Source organism: Ambystoma mexicanum, chromosome 5q (genome assembly GCF_040938575.1).
Source record: "Ambystoma mexicanum isolate Mex_15411 chromosome 5q, UKY_AmexF1_1, whole genome shotgun sequence".
In the NCBI taxonomy this organism is placed as follows: domain Eukaryota; kingdom Metazoa; phylum Chordata; class Amphibia; order Caudata; family Ambystomatidae; genus Ambystoma; species Ambystoma mexicanum.
In genome coordinates, this window is record NC_090933.1 from 614,336,860 (window position 1) to 614,363,852 (window position 26,993).

A 26,993-nucleotide genomic window follows, 5' to 3' on the forward strand; every position below is an offset into this window, starting at 1 on the left:
AGACAAAGTATGAGTGAGGATGAACTTAATGACACTCACCCAAAAGCACAAATAAAGGCTAAAACCAAATGGCAAAGTAGAGCACTAAAGCGAAGAAGAACAATGGACAATGAATCACCTAAGCTCCTCTACTCTCAAAAAAGGCTGTGACAGACTCAACCTCATAGTGATATGATCCAGGAGTCGCTCACCTTGGACCTAAAAAAGAACACCATACAAAGAGTTCTGGACGGTAAGAATGCCTCTGTAGATATCTGTGACCCCAATAATGCAACACCTGTGATTTCCTCAGATGACACTAGTACGGGATCAATGATGGACCCAAGAGTACCCCAAGATCAGAAAAATGCGTCATAAATCCTATCGCAGAACCTAAAAGAGAGAATACTGCCCAAGTGGAAGCCATAATGAAAAAATACATCCAAGAATCTCAACCTGTCCTAACATCAGCAATGTCGATGACTATTTCTCCATTTCTGAAAATGTACGAGCACCTAAATGACATCATAAACGACCAAACCACTTTGACGGCCCTGATGAATTCTAAGCTCTTAAGCATAGAACATGAAAACACTCTCGTAAAACAGTGCACCAAAGAGCTTAATGACAAAATTGATGGTCTATGTAGTGCCCTGACAGTACAAAAATGTAACAACAGTGATGATAAAAGACTGCTTGCTGAAGTTGCAAAGCAAGCACTCTCCTTGCTGAGACACGAAAGAGACCATGACACCAGCAGGCAGCTACAATCAGAAATCCGTACAAACAGCGACTTGAACATCGACATAGCAGTTAAACCAATAAACTCCACTAACAAAGACATGACCCATGCAGTGAATGAGAGAAAAAAACGAACTACATCTGAAACCATGATCATCGATCTAACGACAAAGAAAGTCTTGTTACCCATGACTGAGGAACTTGAGACAGCACCTGAGGATCATTCATCAATTAATACACCCTACATCCACTCACAAGTGTTAGCTCCTATACCAGAAATCAGTCCCATCCTTTCCTTCAGGGTCGTGCTTGCAATTACTAATCAACCAGAAAATAGAGCTAATATTGATGCACACACTCCCTCGACTTCTATCTAGGAAAAATCTCCCTCCCAAGGCGAGCCATCACCAATTATAATAACCCCTCTTCCAGTGAATGAATTGTCAGAACAGGTTATGTTTGATATTTTCAACAACAATAAACAACCAATAGTGAAAAAGCCTGCCAAGACATTTCAACATAAAAAGTAAAAAAATCAAACCATGAAGAAGTCTCATATCACCAATAGCTCCAGAAAATTCCTGCGTAACATTAAAACAGTAAGCTTTAAAGTAAATAAAGTCAATGAAAAGTCCACGAAAAAGAAAAAATAATACATATTGGGGTAAAACAAAATACAAAACAAGTTGAAATTTTGAAAAAACCTACGTCCACTGGGGAAATTCCATCTGAGCTACTAGACTTATCTACATACGAAGATGATATCGAAATAGAGGAACTTAACTCGGCTGACATTACATTGACTTCCGACACTCCCACTCAAGAGGAAAGCCGCATTATACACCCTCTGGGAACCAATGACAAACAAGAGGGAAGAGTATGTGTCTTGATGCATTCGACAAAACCGGTCCAAACTGATAAGGACAAGCAACACAGCCCAGTGTTCAAAACAATGGATGAGAAGGTGAAACAACTGGCTAGTAAGCAAATGTGTGATACTGAACCAACCGAGTCTCAAAATAGACTCTTCAACCTAAAACTGAAAGATACTGTCATGATCTCTGCTTCCAAAAGGTCAGGGTTTTCCCAACTCCCTTGGAAGCAGATCCATAACCCAGGTTCCGAGTGCCAACCAGTCCCAATTGGGACCTTTTGGACCCAGTCCTGGCGCCAGTGGCACCAGGCTCATAAATATGCCCAGTCCCAGCGCTGGAAGCGCCGGGCTCATAATGCTTGGGTGGACTTACCTTCAGCAGACCATGCTGCTTACTTGCCTGCCAGTTGAGCCTCTGATCCTCTTCTGTTTGGAACTACTTTTCCTGTTGGGTGGGGCTGGAGCCACTCCCTAGATTCAGAACACTGGAACTCTTCTGGAAGGCAGGAACTCTTTTCTTACCAGGAACTCTTTTCTTACTTAGGCGTGGCTGTGGAAGGAGACACCTAAGCACTACAGGAGGTTATTTAAACCACACCCGGTGGATGAATCTTGCTTTGCGTTATTCTGCAACCTCTGCAGCAGAACGCTCATCGTGTCTTCTGCATCCGGTCCTGGGCCTAAGGAAAAAGGCTTACCATCCTGAATCCAGTCTTCAGCAACACCTATAAAGACAAGAAAGAACAGGTTAGCATTCCGGCATCTGAAAGGCAAAGGCTTACCATCCTGAATCCAGTCTTCAGCAACACCTATAAAGACAAGAAAGAACAGGTTAGCATTCCGGCATCTGAAAGGCAAAGGCTTACCTACTCTTTGTGCGCTCCGGAGGTCTTCACACTGCATTCCGGCATCTGAAAGACAAAAGTTTACCAACTCTTCGCACGCTCCGGAGGCCTTCGGCGCTGCATCCCGCATCTGAAAGACAAAACAAGGTGCGTTTAAAGACATTGGGGAACTTTAATACTCACGTGCCATTACTCCTTTCCACATCTAATCCAGTGGGTATTCCGGCACCCTGCAGCCGCTCCGAACTCGTACCTGCAAAATAAAAAGACAGTTAGAGCGCATAGTGAAGCAGGCAACAAGCGCTTACTTACGTGCTTCCAGGCGCTTCTATTCATCACACGGGCTCCATCTTCAACTCACTTCAGCCCGTCATCCGCCATCGCCGGAACCCTGCAAAACAAGAGACATCATTACTAAAGACTTTAAAGACATTTGAATGACTCGAAACTTACCGTTCGTGCAGTAAACGACGGACAGCAGTCCTCTGAAGTCAAGAGGCCTGCGCTACCTATCCAGTGAAGAAACTGGTTACAGCACCCTGCCCCGAGGCAGATGGAGAGCTCGGCATTCACTTACCTAAGGTGAGAGCGTTAACCTTTGGGGGTCTACAGGAGAGGAGAAGAGGAAAGAGATAGGGACACCCCAATAACCCCAGTTCATTAACCCCATATTTTCTATCTGCAGACATCTTACTCTACACGTCAGGCATACAGTGCACAGAGGTCCAGCCCAAAGAGCCAACCGGGTGCTACACATCACCTTTGAAGATACGGTAGTCGCCCAGTCAAGACCGGCCCCTCTGCGAGAATCAGGTGAGCGTTACAGATACAACCTCCAGTAATCTTAAGACTGGAACACTTACTCCGGTTAGTAAAACTCTGACAATCTGTGTGGATAAAGGTCCTGCATGGCTCCTTCCCATCTAAAAAAAAAAACAAAATAACAATACAAACAGAAAAAACAACAAATAAAATTCTCAACATGAAAAACAGGAACAGGAAAAAAAACTCATTATAAATACTGTCTTGTATTAGAACGCACTTTCTCAGGTAAAGACGGTTCAACCTTAAACAGCACCAAGGTCTTACAACGTTTCCACTATGTTCCTTCACTTAGATCTATTGAATCCAGAGACATAAAATGTGTCGAATTTTTTAAAGAACCTGAGGATGACAAAGTGAAGTTGCATCTTGATTCTAGAATTGTTTGTGACATCCTCCTAGATGCAACCGCAGTGCTTCTTTCATTGGGTTTTAATATTTTTGAATGCAATAAGGCCATCAATCGAGATGAAAATGAAGATCCTAAAAAGAAATTGGATACTTTCGATCAAAAATAAGGACAGCGGAACATTGATAAAAACACCAACAATAAAGAATGGAACAACTCAAATACACACATGTCCAACAAAATAACACCAATTTTAATGGAGCCTAATGAGAACATTGGCGATCAAGCACCAAGAGAACAAATTCAAATTACATTCTCTTGTAAGAATGTAAACAAGAATACTGACAATAAGTCCAACTCATTACCTTCTCCCACTGACGAAGACCTGAAGAAGTGGGACTGGATTACCGCTGTCCTAACAAAACAGAAAAATAACTAATGCCAGGCCTCATCGGATAATCTTACGATCAACTGTGGATCTTGGAACACACGTGGACATAAACATCTATCACAACATACCTGGCTGAAAGGACTGGACATAATATGCCTCCAAGAAACGTGGCTAACAGAACTCCCCGTCGTAGATACATACGATATCGCCTTTAATCCAGCAATTAAACCGGAAGGGAGACCCATGGCTGGATTGCTAACGCTGGTCAAAAAGAGTCTAGGATATAAGATCCTGGAAACCAGAAATGTGAACCCCTGCATCCAATTGACTCATGATAAAACTAGACAAGCAATAAGTGACAACAGAAGTAAGGTTACTTATCAACATTTACTGGCATCATAAAGCTATGAAATCTACACCCTTTATCGATGTGATCACTCAACTACTTGATGGAATTAACAAACAAACCGATTCAGCAAACATTGTGTTGTGATCTGAACATCGATTGTGTACAAACACACGCAATCAGAAGGGTAATTCAACCTTGCCGAATCAATGGTGTACAGAAATGGAGGCACGGAAGATGCATATGCTAAATGGCAATACCCCTAGAGACATTCCAGCCAAAATGACTTGGCAAAGAGATGGACAAAAATCGGTTCTGGATTATTTTTTTGAGTCCGAGAGTCTGCACTGGTGAATCCAAACCTTACGACTCATCGAAAAATAAGAGAGCGACCACAACATGTTAGAACTAGGTCTCTCTAAAGTAAGTATGGAACCCCAACAACATTGGAAGCATACTGTTATCACAGACTCTGCAAGATTAAGATTAAAACTTGATGATACTGAAGTTAAGTCCATCACCTTGACCTATAAACACGAAGAGGCTGAGCTTCAATATGCCCACATTCTTAATCAATTCCAAGAGAAAAAACAAGGTCTAAAAAGAACAGGTTTTGTAGGCAAGCACACGTTTGATCTAGAAATCCTGAAACAAAAACGGAACATGAGAGCTCAAATACGTTCTATTTGAAATAAAAAAAATTCCTGAAATGATCATCAAGAAAAAACATATCTTACAGACATACAAAAACTGGTTAAAGTCACACAAGATAATCCTGAATCAACAAGATGCCGAAACAATGTTATCAAAACTTTTGAAAATGAGCACACCAGTATTCTGGAGTATCATCAACCAAAACAGAACTTCTCAACAGGCTATCCAGGCAAATTTAGTAACAGAAAACGACTGGGTTTTTCACTACACTGATCTGTACAGCAAAAAGAGAAGCACAAAAGAGCCAAAATTTCCATCCGTGACATCATGGGATCTCAAATTTGTTCAAAGTGAAATCTTGGCAATCATTAGAAACCTTAACGCTTCAAGAGCACCGGGACCCGACGGGTTGTGTAACTACACCCTAAAACAAAATCCAGAAGAGTGGGCTAGCTTCTGTTACATTTTGTTGTTACAATTCAACAAAATCGCTGCTTCTTGCTCTACTCCAAAATCGTGGAAAACTGCCATCATAGTACCGATTTTTAAGAAAGGAGATAGAACAAATCCGAAGGACTATCGTCCAATTGCACTCCTGGACGTCCTAGGAAAAATCTATGCGACAACTTTACTATGAAGACTTAACGAACGGTGTAAAACAGCTAACCTCATAGACAAGAGACTGACTGGATTCGTGAAAGGCATGGGATGCAGTCTGAATCTGCTGATTGTGAACATCTTAAGAATGGAAACCATACGGTCTGGCAGAAAAATTGACCTCGCATTCATAGACTTTGCTCACATATTTGATAGCATTGACAGCGAGATCATATGGACCAAATGATCTGCTTGGAACTGCCCCATAAGCCTTCTACTAGCAATAAGAGCTCCACCCCGAAACAAACATCAGAATTAGGTTGGATAGAGCTGATAAACTATCTGAAGCTATATTCACCTACTGTGGAGTGAAACAAGGATGCCCCCCCTGGCTTCCATAATTTTCAACTTATTTCTATCTGAGATAGGTTTGACCCTCAATGAAGCACACTCTTTTCCTCCGAAAATAAATGGTCACCATGTAAGTAGACTACTCTACGCGGATGACCTAATTCTATTGGACTTACCCCTGCAGGCCTACAAAGAAAATCAAAAGCACTAGAAGAATATGTCCAAACCAACGGCCTCAGTATCAGTACCACCTTTAGTGCCCTTGACACAGGGAAGTCTCTTAGATTGCCCCAAGGTTTAACTACCTTCTCTGGGACTACCTACTGTTTCCCAGAGTAGTAAAGTGTAATTGACTTTACTTACCTTTTGTAACTTTCTAGACCCAGCACACACCATCTTGCAATAGGGTGCTGGAGGGGTTACTTAGTATCCCCTTTATCTAACTTCTCATGTAACCCTTTGTTAGGACAGTTTTTCTGAAGTCCAACTAAGGGTTTAGCAAAACCATTCAACTGAGGCAGTACAAGACTCCTCTCTTAGTGTAAGGCTGTGCCAGCTGAGTATATGGTAGCATAGACAGGGCATCCAGGCTCATTTTAGGAGGGAGGAAGGGCTGTAGAATCAGTACAAGTGAAATTGTAATACAAAGGATTCTTAGAAACACTGAAACACTATGTATGTAAAAATAAAGGATGTATTTCAATACAATGAGGCCCAGATAAATCTGGGGGTAAGTAAGCACTAAAACATTATATGAAATCACAGTATGAAAACACAACACTATACTTGAAAGTACACAGACCCACGTATAGACCTTATTTCAAATACCTAACAGTAGTTCTATGGATGACCTTTTCATACACATTCAGTATAGGTCACACCTATTCTTCGGGAGTAAAAACCAATGGTTACTGTTTCACAATTACAATCAGTAATGCAAGGGCAGTAGACCCTTCCAGTGGTTACAGTGACTCTCAGTTCAAATCACACAATCAGTCAACTGGACAATATACTTTTTGCGAATAGTGGAACACTTATTCCAAGTGCAGTAAAAACCTATAACTACTTTTGTTATAACACACAGTTATACTAGGTGAGTAAAACCTAAGGATGTAATATACAATTACAGGTGCTTTTGAAATCAGGGAACCCCAGATTGAGGTAAGCAGTAACTCTTGTAACTTATATTTGGATGGCACACAGCTAACACAAGGTAAGTAAAACCCACATACTTTGTTTAACCTCACAATGAAGGGGGAACGTAAAACCCAATGTTACACTTTACTGAATAGTTATTCTAGGTAGGCAACAACCTAATACAGACTTATTCTGGACAAAGCTAGCAGCAAGTCAAGGGAAGCAAGATCCAGTTAGGGGGACACTCATACAATTATCCTTAAAGGACTAATCTGGTGATACCAACAGTTGGAGGACACTCATACAATTACCCTCAAAGGACTAATCTGGTGAAACCAACACTTTTGGGAAGAGGCACAACCTAATCACAGGAGAGTAAAATACCTTCACATCTACTTTCTATTAGACTGGCAAAACAGTTGCTAAGGAAGAAAAGATGTAAACCATACTTTTAAGACTAGTGCAGCACACATTTGTAACTGTTCACTCTTAGAATTACAGTTGCCAACCAACTCCTTTACAAGTAAGTAACTTTGAAACACTTCTTTTCCTTTCTAGGCAGAAGTCACAATCCCTTCAAAGTATTTCCCTTATTCTTGGACCATGAGTGTTCTCAGTGGCAGAATGAGGGGTCACTAAGACTACTGACCAACAGGCAGTGTCAGAATAGGTTTTTTTTCTAGCAAAAGTCAGGGTTCCTTAGGAAAACTGGGCAGACAGGTGAGTACTTTACTTCAGAGGCTTCTCAGAAGACACCCTAGCAGGAATCTACCACTGGGACTGGGTGCATTGGAGGAGAGGCCTCCCCATCACAGAAAACAACCCACAGCGACACAGAAATCCTAACAGGCTTGAGATAAGTGCAGATCAAAGCCAACACAGTACCTCAGCATTGAAGAAGATTATGCAGCAGGAGAACTTCAGGGTCTGCAGCCAAATACCCTGTCAATGGATTCCTTGTCGTGGTGACTGAAAACAAGACCTCAGAAGGGACTTTGCAGCAGGGATCGATGAAAAAGTCTCGAGACAAGGTTTCCCTTGCGGCTGAATGCGGTTCTGTGGATTTGGCACCTTTTCAAGGAGCACAGAAGAAGACAGAAAATGGCGGTGAATTCTCGTCATTACAAAGGTCCAGCACTCTGTTGAGGGGTCTTTTCAGACTCGATTTGTGTCTCTGGAGATCCACCAGGATGCCCACGGAGTTTCAGCGAGATTCGGAATTCAGAAGACCGTGCACCACACAATGGCTTGAGGTCCCAGGCTGTTGGGGTATTGCAACAACGCACGGTCGCAGCAACACGTGGGATGGCTCAAAATGCAGGTCTTTTAGAGTCTAGTGGGTCACACCAGGCTCTGGGTCGGGGTCATCTTTTTGAGAGTCCCCAGGTCGGTTGGAAGGAAGGGCTATAGCAGGCTCCGGTTACACAGCACAGCAGGCTCTCCAGTCGCTGGAAATCGTTCCAGCCACTTTTTTCTTCATGTTCCTCTTCGGTTGGAGTTCCAGTGGTCGACATGTCTTCAGCTTCCAGGTTCACAGTATTTATCAGGAATTACAAAACAACCTCTGCATTCTCTCGCCGCATTTTACAAGAAGGGGCGGTCTGGTTGTTCAATCAGGACAGCCAGCCTCCCACTGGGATTGCTCCCCATTCAAGCAAGGTGTAAGACAAAGGACTGGGGATTTTTAGACTCCTCCCTCACTTCCTGCTCTGACAGACAGAGTGGAACGTGGGTGGGGTGTCCAGGGGACTCCCGCCGAAGATAAAAATCACACAAAGGAATTTCCCACCCTGGATGTCAGGGGAAGGAACAAGAAACAACAAGAAACACTAATATGGCAAAAAAAAGAAGACGGGGCCATTTTTGTAAAAATGGACACCCTTGGGTCCCTTTACTGAAGCTGTGAACACAGCCCGCGGTAAAGGTGCACCAAATGAATACAAGGTATCACTGCCACCAGCCATTGAAGGTAAGCTTGTCACTGTAACATAATTGTTACAGTTTTAATGTGAAAGGGGATATATTGAATCTCCCCAGCACTCCACATAAGGTGGGGTGTGCTGGTTTCACTTAACAAAATGTAAAAAGATTCCAAAGATCCTTTCTACCCTTGGGAACTGTAGTTCACTCAAGGTTGGCACAAGAAAGTTAAAAGGGGAGCCCCTAAGGCAACCCAGCAACAACAGGCACGTATTGCCAATACCTTTTTAAAGATGATAACTTTAAAAAGACACTATGGAGAGTCTTAAAAATGACACCCATTAAAAGAGTTAAAGATTATGTGAGTGTGGAAAAAGGGTCCCACTCACTGAGTTATTATGGAAAAATATCCCACTAGTAAAGCAAAAAGGTCTGGTGTTGAACCACGAAAGGAAGATTTACTAGTTCTGTGCAAATCCTACCTAACACCCTTTCCTCACTGAATGGCTGGTGGCAGTGGTTTACTTTTTGCTACCATTTTGGATTTCTACCGCGGGTTGCGTTCACAGCCACGGGAAAGCACCCATGGGTGCCAATTCTGTCAAAATGGCCCCTGTCTTCTTTTTTCGCTGTTTCTTTGTGGAAAGGTCCTCCTTGAGATTTACTCTGAGCCCCAAACCAAGTTTGGTCTCTTTGTTCCTTTTGCCTTTGGCGGGATTCACGAGTGAAGCCCGCCTCTGGCTCCAGGGTGTCTGGGGTAGGCAGGAAGTGAAGGAGGTGCCCGAAACACCCTGTGCTTAGTCTCCTAGGGGACCTGAATGCACTCTGTGATGATTGGATGGCTGACTGTCTGGCAAGGAAAGCCACGTGCTGGGTGACTGACAGCTAGGCTGGAATGAGTGGGAGAGATGAAACCTGGTTTGGCGCACAGAGTAAATCTCAAAAAGGACCTTTCCACAAAGAAATGGGGAAAAAAAATAGGGCCATTTTGACAAAAATCGCACCCTTCGGTGCTTTACTGTAGCTGAGAAAGCAGCCGGTGGTAACAGCACACCACAGTAATTAAAAGTAAACCACTGCCACCAGCTATTCATGGAGTAAAGGGTAACATAAAAATGTTACATGAGAAACTAGACAAAGGGGATACTAAGTAACCCTTCCAGCACCCTATTGTAAGAAAGTGTGTGCTGGGTCTAGAAAGTTACAATGTAAGCAAAGTCAATTTTACTTCACTGCTCTTGGAAACAATAGTTTATCGAAGAGAAGGTATTTAAACCTTTGGGAAATCTGAAACACTACCCTGTGCCACTGCACTGAAGGTGCTGTGTGGTACAATGGAAAAGATGATGCCTATGGAGTTTGTCAGACTCCACGACCAAAAGAAACACAGTGATGAAGTCATAGCAAAAATACATGAGAGAGTGGGGGAAAAAGGGTCTCACTATCTCTAGGTAAAGAAATGACAGTCCTAAAAATCCAGAAAAGGTGCTAGGGGTCTCGAAGGTAGAGAGGAATTGGCACATTTCTGAGAATTCTCCCTAACATGTATATAGGTGTGTTGTGATGTATGCTTTTCTTTTAGTTTTTCTTCTAACTGTATTGGGGTTTAATGTTCTATTTTCTAGTGCCTATGTGCTGGCGCTAATATTTGACTGACTTAGCTTCATTTACTCTACTTACACACTACCTACATAGCTACTGAAGTCTGCCTTACTGCTCAACAGACGTTTCCTAGGTTGAATTTGTCTAGACTAAGTGTCAATAACAGTGTTCACCAACTAGGTTGGCCTGTCAAAATCCTTCCAAAAGGGTTTGTTCTGAAAATCTATCTGTGTGTGTGTCTGCTTCTCACAGAGCTTCTTGCAGTTGACGCCCTCCTCGTATTGCTTACTGCCATGTGGTTACAGTTGCTTGAAGGGCGGCGGAAAGGAAAAAGAAGACTTGGAAGTTTTTCTTCCGAGGGATCCACTTTGTACAGGGGATAATGCTAGGGAGACGGGTATAGAAAGAAAATGAATGTTATTTATGTATATTTAACTGTTTTTACTGTCTCTCACCCATGGGCAAAACCTTCCCTTCTTGTAACCACTGGTTCCCATGGATAGACCAGCTCTGGGTTTGCATGTGTCCAAACAAGTAACAAATTATGCCATGCAGCCGGGCAGGCAAGACGTAAGGGCACACCTGGGTTTATGATAAAATAGATTCTAAGCCAGAAAATCTGCTTCCGAGAGTAAGACGCGAACAAACCCCAAAAAGAGATGGCTTTAATGCCCATTTTAGTGTAGGATATTGGTTCCCGAAAAGACATACCCTACACTCTTAAGAAGTTCAGTGAAAAAACATATGGAGTGGTATTGACACAAGTACCCTTGGGACAGCAGTTGACTGACTAAACAATTGTGCACCAAAAAAATAAGGTGTCAAAGCATGACCCAAAAACCAAATATAGCTCATCAAGTAGTTGTAAAGTACATGCTGCTAAAAGAGGCCATGGCACTCAAAGCTACTTCGGCACCAAAAAACACAAGGGCTTGAACAGGTGTTTACAGGCTGAAACTTCATTTGCCAACAAAAAAACATGTCCCGGCCAAAGTCCAGCCAACCTAAAAATAAAAAAAGGAACCGTTGGCTGAAGAATTGCATGTCATAAAAGACCTACAGTTAACGAAAAGTTCTTGTTGATGGAAGCCAGTTGAATACTGACATGGCTCAAGAGGAGACTTGAGGTTCAGAGGTCCTGGACATTATAGGACCTATGTCTGAAGAAACATGTCTCCTTCATAATTGAGCTCGGACTGCAAGACATTAAGGGCATGTCTGCTAAACAAGGGGAGAAAGCGCAAAATCAAGTAGGACATCAAGGCACTAAGCTCACATTCCAACAGGCTATTGTCACATTACGTACCATGATGCAAGAACTGTTGGGAACCGTTAAAAGGCGCAAAGAGCATAAGGGGGATACAGAAACACATTTTAAAAGTCTATGAATATGGACAAACACTGACAGTAATGGATTCTCTGATTTGCTTCCAACCTTTATTTTGTCTTTTTCTACTGTGCCTTTTTGGCAACTGGAGCAATGGGTATCGATTAGAATTGGGGGTGTCCCGAACTTCGGCTTTGAGTAAGTATTAGGCCGAATTCCGGCTGAAAAAAAGCTATTCGACTCCGGCCGAACAGTTACTTGCTGTTAGTCTCCGACCGAATACTTTGTCATTCTCCTTTGAATACAATGCAACAAGCACTCAAAGGCCAATATAGTCTTCAGTTTGCAAAACCGAATAGAATTAGACCAGACACTTAGACACAAGACCAGACAAATCACACAGTTGTAAAATATCTTGTATTGTAATCTGCTCTTTAGGGCATGTTTTGTTAGATACATAGACATAAAAGGTGCTCACATTTTATACTTAGCCAGAAACAATACAGGAAAATCTTTTCTTTTGACAAATGTTTATATGCAATGTGCTGAGTTTAACATTATATGATATTTTATCAGGAATGACAAGGTGCATATTGGCGAGAAGGAGTGGGAGGGAAAAGTGAAAAGTGAGCAGCATTTTTTCCTACGTGCCATGCCCATGGAGAAACATTAAGAATTCACAATAGGCAGTGGAAACTTGCAGGGCTTGGTTATGTCAGACAGAGTAATATGCTCCCACTTAACAGGCCTCTCGGAGGAATTAATGTTGGGTAATCTCTCCAATTCCAAAGTGGGCCAGTGTGTGACAACGGGTAAAGATAGGTGTAAGGACTCTGTATGAGACAGAGAGCTATGCTCTGTTGGTGGAATTTGTCGGTTGTAGAGTTGGGCGAGCCAGGGCATTTATGGGATGGGCCAAGTCAGGGCCGAGCCTTTGAGTCTGGCTTGGCTCCAAGTGGCAAATGTGGGCTGAACCCGGCAAAATGAGCATGCAAGTCTTGGAACCAAACACACCATTGCTGACACTCTGTCGGCATACAGTGCAAGCCCCCATTACTGGCATACTGCCTCCCCAGCAGCCCCACAAACCTCCTACTTTGGAGCCTGCCACCTCATAACACAAATACCACACATGGCATTCCACCTACCACCCCAACAGCACAAATCCCCTACCTGGAATTCTGCTTCCCCATCCTTACTAAACATAAATCCCTGCATGCCTCCAACTTCCCCAGACCACACAGAGACACCAGCCTTCACCTATTCAGAGCAATCAGACAATGAAGGCAACTCGAGCTAGAAATTGATTCTGCTTTAACGAGGAATACAAAAGTAAACCATTGGGTAGTAGTGATTAAATTGCGTTTTTTGTTCTGCAAAACATAGGAATATTCCTCTGAAATGTATCCTTTTAAAGCTTTTTTAATTTGGTTTGGCTAGTGGCAGTGGGTTCAATAAAGTAATTCTCTAATAGGAATATGCATTTAGGGCCTTTCAGTCTAGTTAATGTATGAAAGGGATTTGGATATGTGCTTTGCCCCTTCAGACGCTTGTTTCTCAAAATTAGCATTTTGCTCTTTTGACGAACATATTAACAGCTGGTCTAGGTACTGCCAAGGTGACAAAGGAAAAGACCAGGCTGAGACACAACACCTTTCTATCAGCACGAGTGATTGCGGACCGTTGCTTACTCAGAAATGGGTGAAGGTCATAATTGCTGTTTAATCACTTCTAGCAGCATTTGAATGCAGTGGCAAGGGGGATACCGGCAGCGCTTGGGAGAAGGGTCCAGGTCAGACTAGACTTTTTTAAAGAAATGGGTGTAAACTCTAAAGGGGAGCCTTCAGCATGAGCACAACTGGACAAGGGAGTGGAGATGGGACGATCTTGCAAAGCTCACTCTCAAAGCCACCAGAGGGCTGCAGTTCAATATATGGGGCAGATGCTCTTGTAAGTTTGCACACGTCTGTTTTATATATTTTGCTTTTTTTGTAAAAATATGATGCTTGTGAAATTTCCCTTTGAAGAATGAAGGGCTGAATGGTGTGAGACCTGCAAGCCACTCAGATGATTTCAGGGTCACCGCTGCTTTAACACACCAGATTATACAAGCAGCTTGCTTTATTGCCCAAAGAAATTAAAACAAAAACAGCACTACAGAGGCAAAAAGACGAAATTGGCAAAAGCAGCAGCTAATTTGGTGGAAAACTGCAGCAAATATATTGGTTAGAATAGGACTATATTTCGATGAAGTATGAAGTAAATGTTAAAGTATATTTTAGTACTGATATAATTTGTTTAATTGTTTTGGGGGCCATCAGGGTTAGATAAACAAACTTCCCCTATTTATGATCCAGAATTGTTATTTTTTGTAATTTTGTTTAATGCAATGAATAGTTAGACCTGATGCGTAAAAATCAATTGTAATAAATGAACGGGGGCTCACCCATTCACCAAACGCCAACAGCCTCTCTGGGAGAGTCCTATCCTTTGTTTAGCCTATGATGGGGTGGGTTGAATAGTTGTGAGATGGAGTTCACACATTTCATATTTCCTCTTGACTTGTGTCTTGCATGAGCCGACACAAACCATTTTAAACAGTTCTATGTGAGCTGCAAATAAGTTTCTGATCTTCACTGCAGCGACTTTGCAACTGGATAGAGAATGCAATGGGTCTGATTCACAAAGGCAGTTGCAAATTGCAATATCCATTTTGTTCGTTGCAACATAGTCCTTTTGCATTTGTGGAGAAGCCTACTTGGAGTGGCACTGGTTTTGAATATGCAAAAACCTTCTGTACATTTGGTCCCTTCATTTTGGTTAAATCTGTTTTTTTCTGTCTTTTATACTTTAAATAAAGATGCTGCATTGATTACAATGAAGAGAAATAAAAGAATAGATTGTGTTTAAAATGGTGCTTTATTTTTTTTCATAAGTGTGTTTTTTCAAGTTTGGAACATGATTTATTAAATAAAGCAACTATTCAGCTTCATATTCGGCTTCGGTCGAATAGCAGACAAACTCTTCGGTATTCGGCTGAATACCAAATATGCTATTCAGCACAGCCATAAATAGAATTGAGGTGAAGGAGGGGCACAGGCTCTCCCTACATCACTACGGTAACAGTTGCAGCAATATCGACATGACTGTCTTGTACTGGTGTCCCTATGATGCCCCTTGATGGCTGTTTAAACATTTCTGGATTATGCTTGCACACAGAGATATTCCATGAAATGAGAGCACTTTTAGAAAGATCACACATGCATGAAAACTTGTCAGATGTGATTAATTTGCTGTTTACAGTGAGTTTTGAAAAGTATGATGCATTAAGAAAAATAACATGTCTCCCCTTTTTCTCCACCTCATAGTGTCTTTTTCCTGGGAGCCATCTTTGTAATTTCAGCAACATTCCTATATGGCTATGACCCCAAACCAGCAGTAAATCCTACAAAAGCATAGTGAACAACACAGACTTTCATCTGCTTGTTTCTCCACAAATGTGCATTACTGCTACTTCTGAGGAAGGATTCTGCACTGGGGCTCACGCAGGAAGAATACTCACATGACTGAACACTGCATTGAGCTTTGTCTGCAGACATGTAAAAATAGACTATTTGCACCGCAGATAATTCCTTTTGAAAATGGAAATAAATGTCTGCAACTCTACCGGAACGGTCGGAAAGAAATGTTCCCCATTCCTAACATTAGGATGCTTTACAACTTGAACTTTGATGTTTCACCTAAGGATTTTATTGATTGGTGGAGAATCGTGCAATACACGTTCTGGCAAAAAAGCAACATCTGCCAGACCAGATTTGAATTTTATTTTTTTAACTAATTGAACTTTCATATTTAATCTGAGCAGTTTTGTTTTTAACTATTGCTGTTGTATACAGGCATATGAATATTTCTATCAAATCTCATGGATCGTTGGCAGCTCAGTAGCCATGATTTCAACGTACTGTTTTTCTCGTAGCCAAGATTTATATTTTGAAAGTCTGATAAAACCAAAATTAAGAATCGTTGTATATTTTGTGCATCGGAGGTCACACATCTGATTTGGTGGAATGAAGATCTATTGTGAAATAAGAGAAAAGATTAAAGACATTTTTACCAAAGTTATCCAACATTCCCTATATTTGTATAACATTCGAACAAATTACTCTGCAGTGTCAAAGGGTGTACATATTTGAATTTGATATTATGAGATCATGTGTAAACAAACAAAAATGCATAAACCGCAAACAGAACGGTACACATGTTTATGAGAGCCTTACTTGATCATTGATGTTTGCATAGTCCTAGACAGGGCAAATTGTCCTGTCCAAATGCCTCCAAAGGTTTTCTAACTGATTTTCCTGTTGTGTGTACTGTGCCATCACCACTAACTGTTATATACGAAATGGCATGCCTACACCAGCGTGGAAACAGTGAAGGGCATGCAAAAACAGTGATGCATGGTCGACATTGAAACGACAAATGAGAGTGGAGAGATGTCTTGGGCTGCAGCAGAGAGGTAACAAGGTGATAATCGCAAATACACAGTTTGGGACCAAACACTATTTTCTTTTGAGTTTATGAATTGCTTTCATCAAAGCTGAGGTACACATTTATTTTTGACTTGGACATTATTACCAACCGAAAAATGTCACTTCTACCAGACTTAAAAGGGGAAAATAAATAGTGGTTGCGACTCAAACGAGAAGTGAAGAAATGTGCAGAACGGACAAGTGCTGGAGCACTCTAGAATTTAGGTGATGGAGGTGGGCCTGAGCACAAGTAGCTCAATAGATCACTGACGATGAAGATGGGTTAGCAGTTTGTTCAGCGAGATGAGAGTAGATGGTATTGAGAGAGGAACTGTATACTGAGGCCAGCGCACAGGTACATTTTAAAAGCAGTATATAAGAGTGAAACGTGTGCAGAGGGACGGAATCTGAAAAGATAATGAATGACATTGAAGATCCCTGTCTCTGGAGGATAGCTCAGGGGCAACGTGCTCGCCTTGGAAGCAAGACGACACAGAGCACCACAGGTTTGATCCCCGGGTCCGCGCTTAGAAACCTCTGGGTATGAAGCATGTTCTAAGTAACCTATCATTTCAAGATGGGCCAAAGAGGTGCAAGAAGATGCACTGGTAGGCCAAGAAAGTGTTCAGTGGTCATGGGTGTTCATTAGGGTTTGTCACATAAAAGGTAAGAAAAGGGGGGTTCATGGTTGTCAAAAGTAAGAGAACATGCTAAGAGGTTGCTGTCAAAATGATAGTGGGGAAACTAACTAGGGACAGATAGTTGGGCGAGGGCACCGGAAAGAACGGTATTTCAGTTTTAGAGTTGTTCAACTGAAGTCCATCATTAAGCCTAATTGTAGGGTGGGTGATAACAGTGCAAGATGGTGGAGTGAATTTGGGCAGGAAAAGAGGAGAGGGACACAAAGATGTGAGGCATACCGCAGAAAGGCGAATGTAAAGAATCTAGGTTTGTTGAAGTGGCATTAAAGTGCATAGAAGTTAATAAAAGTACATTTGTTTCGCCTCCTAGGATTTAAAGTTTTTTTTGTGTGGTTGTTTTATTCTCCGGGGCATGAAATTATTTTTTTAACTATTGTTTTATTGTCACACTAGAAATAGTGCGTACTGTGCTCTGTGCTTTGCCCTCTTCACCTTTCAGTTGAATCTTTGGCGTAGGTTTAATAAATGTTACATTTGAGCAGATAAGTAAGGGCACTAGTTTAAGTGGGCTTATGTAGATGTTATTTTTTGAATAAAGAATGAAAAGACCACAAATTGTGGGCAATTGCAAATGGAACGGTTTTACACTCTGAGAAGATGACACATCGCTTCAATGTTTTGCTGGTCATTTTGGGCATATTGAAAATATTAATCGACCGACCACCGCCCCACCCTCACTCTCTCAACCCCCCCCATCTCTTCACCCCCACCCCCCTGACCCCCCATCCTCGACCTACACCCCCACTCTCTTGACTCCCCCGCCCCCACTTGCTCGACACCCCCCCACTCTTGACCTTCCACCCCCGACCCCCTACTCTCTTGAGCCCCCACTCTCTCAACATACCCACCCCCTCTCAATACCCCCACCCCCTCAACCCCACCACACCCCACTCACTCGGCCCCACCCCCACTTCTTGACGCCTTCCCCCACCCCCACTCTCTCTATCCCCCCACCCCCACACTCTCCACCCCCACCTAAGAGAACTTACCTCTTGCTGTAGAGTTGCTTGCACCTTCTACTACTCACAAGTCTTAACAGCTTGTGGCCCGACATTGATTCATCTTTTTCTGCAAAGACTTCTGAAACATTGGGCAAAGACATTTCTACTTACCTGCAAAGAAGTGCTTCAGCTCATAATGACTTTTGCCTATTGACTTTGGCTTAGCCTGTTTCACTGAATGACTCTTATTGCGGGATCTGAAAGTATTTGCCTGCTTAAGAATAATCATGGTATCTTGTGTGCTCTAATAACCTTTTCCTTTGACTTACTCTTAAACCAATTCTGAATGCCAAACAGTAATACATTAATGTCAAGAGCACCCTAGCTATTGAAGTCAGCTGTGGGTGTAGGTCTCTGTTGTATGCCATCCCAAATGGGTATTTACTGATTCTGAACTTAATAGAGTGTATAGTTTGGAAGTATGTTTGTGTGGTGTTTTACAGTGCTCCCTTCTGAAGAAGGCTTACATTAACTGACTGGTAAATTAATAATTGTTTTATCAAGAAACCCTGCGTGTAAGTGTTTGCTTGAATACTTGCCACTGTGAATCTCTGTGTGACTCCCCTACAGCTCACATTGACCCCTCTTGAGATAAGCCTGGCTACTCGTCCACACTACCAACCTGTGTAGTACAGACTTATACCAAAGGTTGGGTTGCTATTGCCACAGGCGGTCAGGGTTGTTGTAGTGCACCTTAAAGGGTACTGCATACAATCTTGCCTAACAGCCATTATATGCTCCTTTAGTTTGAAAAAAGTGAACCTGGGACAGCACATATATAGGTCTGTCCTCAGGCAGGGCAGTACTGGTCCTGACACAGTGCGCCCTATCCAGTTCAATCTCTGCCTCCTCGGGCAGTTCAAGAATAGAGCGGAAGAAATCCGCCACGAAGGTAGGGAGTTAATCTTTGCGCACTGTTGAAAAGATGCTTCAGAGCCGAATGTAATTTCTGCGGGATCGATTCTCCCCATCCTCCTGCTTTTTCTCCAAGGCATTGCAGTGGGCCTCCAAAGGGTCAAGTAAATTGGTACACTCGCCCACCTCATAGGACTGCTTGCAGAGTGTGTCCTGTTAGAGATTTTGTCTTGGGAGATGCACCTGATCTCATGGTACTCTTATTTGTGTAAAATGGTATTGCGTTATTGTGGTAATGCCCTATATTGTGTGACAATGCTCCCCTCAGACTACTAAAACACCTGTATTTCATCCGGGGTCCTCTAAAAAAGAAAATTACCAGACTTATTACACTTGGTTTTTTTACAATGTCACTTGTTCCTCCCAGCAACTTATCTACAAGGATGGGCTACTGCCTGGATGGCAGATCTGTTCAGCTGTAAACATGCACAGCCAGCATACCGCACACTCGTACACACTGTAACTACAGAGCCCATAATAGATTAAATGACATAACCCAAATGCCATAAAGATGTATCAGAGCACGTAGTGATTTTTGTAATGTATTTTTATCGTAGCAAATAAACATACCAATCATGAAATGCAACATTTAAACAGTAACACATTTGTCAGTGTGAATGTGGATAAGCAAGAAGTAACGCAGAAAAACAATTTCAAAATTAACACAGCTCAATAACAAACTGAAATGTATTCAATTCACTCTGACCTTGGATCGTGGGGCTTGGCAGAAGCCACACCTAATAACAAGATCTTGTAACTTTTAAAAACCATTTGCTTCTGACATTGAACTTTATACGTGAAAAGAGCCCCTTCTGGCTAACTAAAAAAGAAATCCAGCCATTCAAGCATGCATGCTCTAATTCTATGGCCTGGCATATCTACCTTGCACACTGGAAGTTAGTTGCACTGCTATCTCTGGAACACCCCTCTGGCTTGGCTTGGCTTGGCAGCAAATTAAGTGTTGCGACCTCTGCACATTCCAGCCTCCCAGGGATGACACAAATTATATGCCAGGATAACTGCTACCCAGTCTATCATGCTATCTCCCAGTTCTGCAGCTCTGCTCTCCAGTCTCCTGCTGTTCGTCTGACTACACCCCCTGTTTCCCTTGAATTTAAGTGCTGTCCCTGTCAATGACCAGAACCTACCTCTCTTCATGACGTGCACCCATCACCCGAGCTGATCTCATTATTTTTCCACTTAAAGGATAGTTTTACAAAGCTATTTGAAACAATTATTTCCTGGCCATACAATAGTGTTTTCTCAGCAGAGCATTTTTTCCTTGCAGTTTGTGTAATGAAATCACAGCCAGTAAACAGTGCTTGCACGTTTTGTCTTTATTGTAGAAAAGCGCCTAATTGTTGACTGACATCTTATCTGCCCATCTTGCACTGATTTGTTTGATAGGTCACACATTATGGGGCAGGGGTGTTAATTGATTAGTTCAGGTTAGTATGCACACAGTGCAAACCGGACAGATGACCTATTTACCCTGAAGTAGACCATTTTAAAATGTGCCATTGCCAGAATGTATGCCTTTCCATTTGTAATGTGCACCAGTTATTTGATGTCTGTATTTTCCACTTGAATCCCCTTGCCACTATTGACTGCCTCTTCTGAATTTAATGTCATTGCTCCCAGTGTCCCTACATCTCCCTCCTTTTTTTCTACTTTTGTTATCCCCTGGATATCACTACAGCAGATAAATGAATTCTTCAAAATGTGTGCGCCACAGGAAATCTTTCCTTTCCTATTGTCATTAAAATCGGAATCAACATCCTCATTCTATTGTCATTAAAATCGGAATCAACATCCTCATTCTATTGTCATTAAAATTGGAATCAACATCCTCATCTTGATAGTGAGAACAATCAGCCATCCCACAGTCAGAGCGATCGGAACTGACAAGATCACCAAACCTCAAACCATGTCCCCCTATTGAATGTATTCGCCTCTATCAAACCTGGACTGTCACAGTGATGTTATCCTTTTTTAAATGCATCCTAATTGTATGCACCTTCTTATGATTCAATAAGCATTCCACATCTGGGTCAATCGGAAATGTATTTTTCTGGAACAATTCAATGTTTTCTACCTTTCCCTCCCATAGATCACCATCAGCATGAAACAGAGCTAACCCACCTACTGAGACCACTGTTTCCTTTGGAACAGACATTTAGATCAAACAATGTTTCAACTGTTTCACCATAAAAGACCCATGGTTAAGATGAGTAACTGTATAATTCTTCGTAGATGTGCTCACCAACCACTTATCCTTAATTAATTTAGCGTGGGACATTTCCTCAATCCCGGGATTACTAATGACCACCTCAAACCCCCCAGGTATCTCAGTATCTGATTTCAACCCACAAATGGCATCTGCTGCATCTGGAACAAATGGCTTGCCTGGACATATATAAGTTTGTTCTTTGAACTTCACACAAGTATCAAAATTTGGAATTAAGTAAACATCAGGTTCCCAGGATTGAAATGCTATCTCCGTGGTTTTAATTTTGATGTACTTCCCGTCCTGCCATAAACCTACATTGTGCACCAATTTGGTTTGGTAAATTAACTCGGGAGCAGCATATGGAATGCGTAATAACAACCCTATTTCCATCCTTTGCCTGTTTATGGATAGCGGCATTGCACTCCTTATCTCGAAGGCGATCTTCTCCTGTATCATGTCCACTTCCCTTTGTGTGATCCGTGCTATCATTTGATGGATGACATCAGATGACACAAAGTACAAGGCTATATGTCCTTGAATTAACTGGGAAATCGCACTTTGAACTCCCAGCAAGTATTTGCCCAGTAATCTTACAATTGGGCTTACCACATTTACAGGATCGTACAGTAATTTATCATGTTTAGCACTGATGTCAGTGCTATGCTGTATAATTCTGGTTTGTCCACAGGCACGGCATTGGCTGTGGACATCGTTGTGCCCACCACAGCTCCAATGATGTTCATCACAATAGAGCACGAGTAAACCTGCCACCTGCTTCCCCCTTCTCTTTATACCAGATGAACTCACAAAAGTCTTTTCTAACTGCATGGTTATTTCCCTTGTTTTCCTCCGAGCTTCCTCCTTGTGCGGCTGCACCTATTCTTTCACCTGATCCGATGTAATTACTGTTTCATTTAAAAATCTTTCAATGATAACATCCGGATTTAGGCTGATATACATATTTTGGTATATTAATCTCCTGTTACCGAGGATGAATCCTGGTACCTCATCCATCGCAATCCCGGATGCTGGTCCGGGCTCTATCACAACTTGTGCTTTTGTGACCCTAGTACTAGACACACTCTGCACTAACAGTACCAGAAATGACCGGTCCTCATGTCTGGTCATTATCTTCCTGGTTCCTGAAGACTTTGTCTTCACCCCCATCTTCGGTCTGCAGGGTTTTACCGGGGCCTCGATCCCGTGGCATACTCTAGGGTCCAGCGCTGTTGAAGCAATCAATTCGTTTTCTAGAGTGAAAAAAAAAATAATTAAGTACCCAGCACAATACATTTTTCATCCCTATTTCACTGGTGCACCTAAAAATAAAATTGGATTTATTGACACATATCTGCCATGCTGGAACACCTAAAAATAAATTTACCATTATACACATCAAAACATACATATAATATTAGGCAACCAAAACAATTCCAAAAATAAACCACGTCCTCCCCAGATTATCTCTTCATATCAGAAGCCCTTAGCATTTTCCAGGTATCACTCAATTTTACCTTTATTCTTTGGTTAGAGCAACCTTTCGCCCTGCATTCACTAGTTTCTTTCTAACTATCCTCAACTTGCTCAAACCTTTTTCACCTCATGTTTCGGTTGGAAAGGCTTTATTTGATTTACATGCACAAACTGTTCCACTGTCATCTCACCCTCTTTAACTATCCTGTATACTAGGGGGAGACCTTGTTTGTAATGCTAAAAGGCCCTCGCCATACTGCAAGAAATTTAGAGTTTTTATACTTGCCCTTTCCAAAGTTAAACTTATAAATCCGATCTCCCACTTCATATTCCTTTACATATGTTTTCCTATCATAATGTTTTCGGACTGTCAGCGGCCTTTTCCAAATTCTGCTGCACAAATGCAAATGAGTGTTGCAAGTGCTTCCTCAACTCTTCCACATATTCATGAATACTGGATGCATTTACACATGTTTGCTCATGGGTCCTGTACAGTAAATGCTGTGGCACTACCATTTTCCTTCCTGTTAGTACCGCATGAGGGCTGAGGTTTGTTGATTTAGCGGGAGTCGATCTAATGGCCAGCCGTACTAAAGGCAGCCGAAGGTCCCAACTAGAACCTGCCTCAGCCACAAATTTCTTTAATATATCAACAATTGACATGTTGTTCCTTTCCACACCACCTGAAGAAGACGGCCGGTATGATGTGTAGTTTCCTTTTCACACCCAATATTTGCCAAATGTTGGTAATTAATGCACTAGTGAAATTGCTTCCCCGGTTTGACTATATTTCCTTTGGGGTAACCCAAATCTTGAGACGTGGCTGCTGTTTGTGCACTGCAATCTGGTGCAGGATGCATTCCACCCACTTGGACGTTAAACCACTGTTAACAAATATTATTCCCCCTGGCTGATATTTTTACAGGCCCAACATAGCCGATTTGCAAATCAGTCCATGGAAGGGTCAAACCTCTTTTCGTTAATGGTGCTCTATGCGTAGGTGAAGCAGGTTGAAATTGTGCACATACTAGACACCCCCTGGTGTATAGTTCAACATCTTGGGACATGTGGCCAATAGGCGTAATCTTTTAAAATTCCCGAAGTTTTCTGGGAACTCCTGTGTCCTTCATTTATCGCATCATGTGCATCAGTCCCTGTTAATATGTAAATGACCACGCTTCACGCTGATGCTTGTCTTTATAGAGAGGCTTTATTTCTTTAGTTCATCCAAGAGAAAGGCCCCCAGCTGTGGCTGTCCTCCTGCTCTCAATCCTCTCTCTCTCTGCTGCTAGAATGTGGAACCTTTGCTTAATCATAACAACAAAGGTTCCTTGGTAACTAGGTTACATGGCAGCAGCTGAATTGATGTGATTGTAAACTGCTCTTTCTCACTATTACAATAGGACTAACCCACTCTGAGGAATCAATTCTCTCTATCACCCCTTCACTTTCCATTTTATTCAATTCACTCTCTACATCTTTTCTCAGGGCCAAGGGAATGGTCCGTAATTTGGCAACTTTGGGAATGGCATCCCTTTTCAAACGAATTTTGTGCACAAATCCCTTCAAGCACCCTAACTTAGTGCCACTCATATGCCATCTGGCCCCTTCCATAACAATGCTCGAGACCGATTTTCCACCGGATTTTCCACCTTCAACAGTCAAAACCTGTTCTGGGTGGCTTGCTTCAAGTCTTATCTTGAGCTCTGCCTGATCGCTCCAGGACAACAGCTCTCCACCTCTGTTGGCTACATGGATAGTCCCTAACGCCTTCCTGTCTTTGAATTGGAGCTCAGCTTCAAAGCACCCTAAAATTTCTATGGGCACATCTCCATAAGCATTTGCTCTGACTACATTCTCCCACAATGTACAACATCCAAATTTCTCCTTCCACACTTGCACACTTATCAAAGTATAATCTGCTCCACTGTCCATGAGCATTGATACTGGCACCCCTCCAACTAACACAGTTGCATATGGTTTCTTTTTCTTGACCTTCCCATCAATGGCATTGACTGAAAATATAACTTCTCTACCAGCATCATCAATTGATATAAATTCTTGATCTGCATTGACTTCATGTATTTGACTTGGGGCGGTATAAAAATTCCTACAGCATCTAGCCATATGTCCTCTGACCCCACATTCATTACATATAATGTTTGATGCATAACATTCTTTGTCAGATGCTTTGTGATATAGACTCCCACATCTGAAACACCTCCTAATTGATGCACCTCTAGGATAACCAGAGTCCCTGCCACCCCTGAATGTAACATTCTCACTGGGCGACCCTCTGGTAGATGATCCTTGTCCCCATGCTCTGGTAAAGGGACCTTGGCGACCCTCAGGTCTCCTACCCATTTGCCAAGTGCGACGCGCAGTTGCCGCACCTCTCTGCATCACTCTCGAAACCTTATGTATGACAGCTTCATTGTCATCAGTTTTGGGCTTATCTTGAGATGTATTATCCACTTGAAGCATTTGTATACATTTGTCTGTGTGTTCTATCATTTTCGCTATCTCAATTGCTCTATCAAGAGAAGGATTTCTTTCCTTCCATAACTCCTTCCTGATGTTATCATTAGAACACTTAATCATGAGTTGGTCCCTGACATGCTCATCTCGACAATGGTCAAATCTACATTTGATGGCTAAACCTCTAAGAGCAGTTACAAATTCCTCAATACTCTCTCCAGTTTTTTGAGTTCTAGTGGCAAATTTGTACCTTTCAAGAATTATATTTTCTTCAACACAGTAGTGTTTGTCTAATTTTGCTAATGTTTTCTCATATGGACCCCCATCAGGAATGTCTGGAGGTTCTGGTAGTTTTTTGACCACTTCCTGTCCTGCGGCACCTAAACAGTGAAATAGGAGCGCCTCTTTGCGCTCATTGGAGAAATTGGGTCCAAATGTGCATATTTTTGAAAACCCTCTTTCCAGTCTATCCAACGCACTCTGGGCTCACCTGGTGTAGGCAGGAAGAAAATTGGGGCTGGGACGTTTGCCATGTTGTGAATTAATTAATGTCACCCCGAGGTAGGAAACCTTACACAGCCACACTGTCACTTACTTGTACTTAAATTTTATAAGGTGTGATTACAGGTGGAACCTGTGCTGATATTGTCAGCGCTGTCTGTGGTAGTTGCAATTTGTGATCCACAGGTCAGCCTCCTCCGTAATCCACAGGTGATCCAATTTGTGATCCACAGGTCATCCAACCTCCTCAATATTCGTGCTCAGCTCCAGTATGCTTTTATGGTTCTCTCCACTGCCAGGCACTGACTTCTTTCTTGGTGCTCCGCTCCAAAATGCGCTTTGCTGGTTTACTCCGCTCCAGGAGGATGGCCGTGTTTCTCGCCTGCTATTACACAACACATCTAGTGTAACACTCCGTCCATTTGCATCCAAACTGTAATCAATATTGCTGCAGTGTTGCTGCTGCTGGGGGCCTTTTCTCCTTGGCCCCATCCTCGTCGCCAATGTTAATATGTAAATGACCACGCTTCACGCTGATGCTTGTCTTTATAGAGAGGCTTTATTTCTTTAGTTCATCCAAGAGAAAGGCCCCCAGTTGTGGCTGTCCTCCTGCTCTCAATCCTCTCTCTCTCTGCTGCTAGAATGTGGAACCTTTGCTTAATCATAACAACAAAGGTTCCTTGGTAACTAGGTTACATGGCAGCAGCTGAATTGATGTGATTGTAAACTGATATAAACTAAGCCACCTTCACCAATCAGGAACACCAGAAGGTAAGTAGTTTACATGTAGGTTTTATTCTCTTAGTTAGTAAGTAGAGAAAGCACTGGGACATCCATCTAGCCCAGCAGCTTAGGTCCAACTGGCACCAGTAGAACCCTGCACACCAAACATACATCAACATTCCACCAGAGTCCCAGTGACATCACCACACCAACACTCCACCTAGAATGTTAGTGACATCACCACCATCACAACACTCATAGCCATAATCAATCACAGCACAGATTATGACATATGTCCCTCTCTTCAACCAACACAACACTCATAGCCATAATCACTCACAGCACAGATTATGACATATGTCCCTCTCTTCAACCAACACAACACTCATGGCCATCATAATGACCAGCACATATTATGACATATGCCCCTCTCTTCAATAACACCAAACTATACCCATGGTAGAAACCCACCATAAGTGCAATTTACCAGAAATGTTATAGCTCAGA

General features: G+C 42.3%; 1 protein-coding gene across 1 annotated transcript in view; it reads left to right on the plus strand.

Moving 5' to 3' along the window:
- The window catches only part of LOC138497547 (UDP-N-acetylglucosamine transporter), a 338,062-nt gene extending 322,005 nt beyond the window's left edge, over window positions 1-16,057 (plus strand). Inside the window, exon 8 of the mRNA XM_069621088.1 lies at window positions 15,304-16,057. Within this exon, the coding sequence (XP_069477189.1) occupies window positions 15,304-15,394 (91 nt within the window). The 3' untranslated portion in view covers window positions 15,395-16,057. The remainder of the gene's footprint in view (window positions 1-15,303) is intronic.
- The last annotated feature ends 10,936 nt before the right edge of the window (window positions 16,058-26,993 follow it).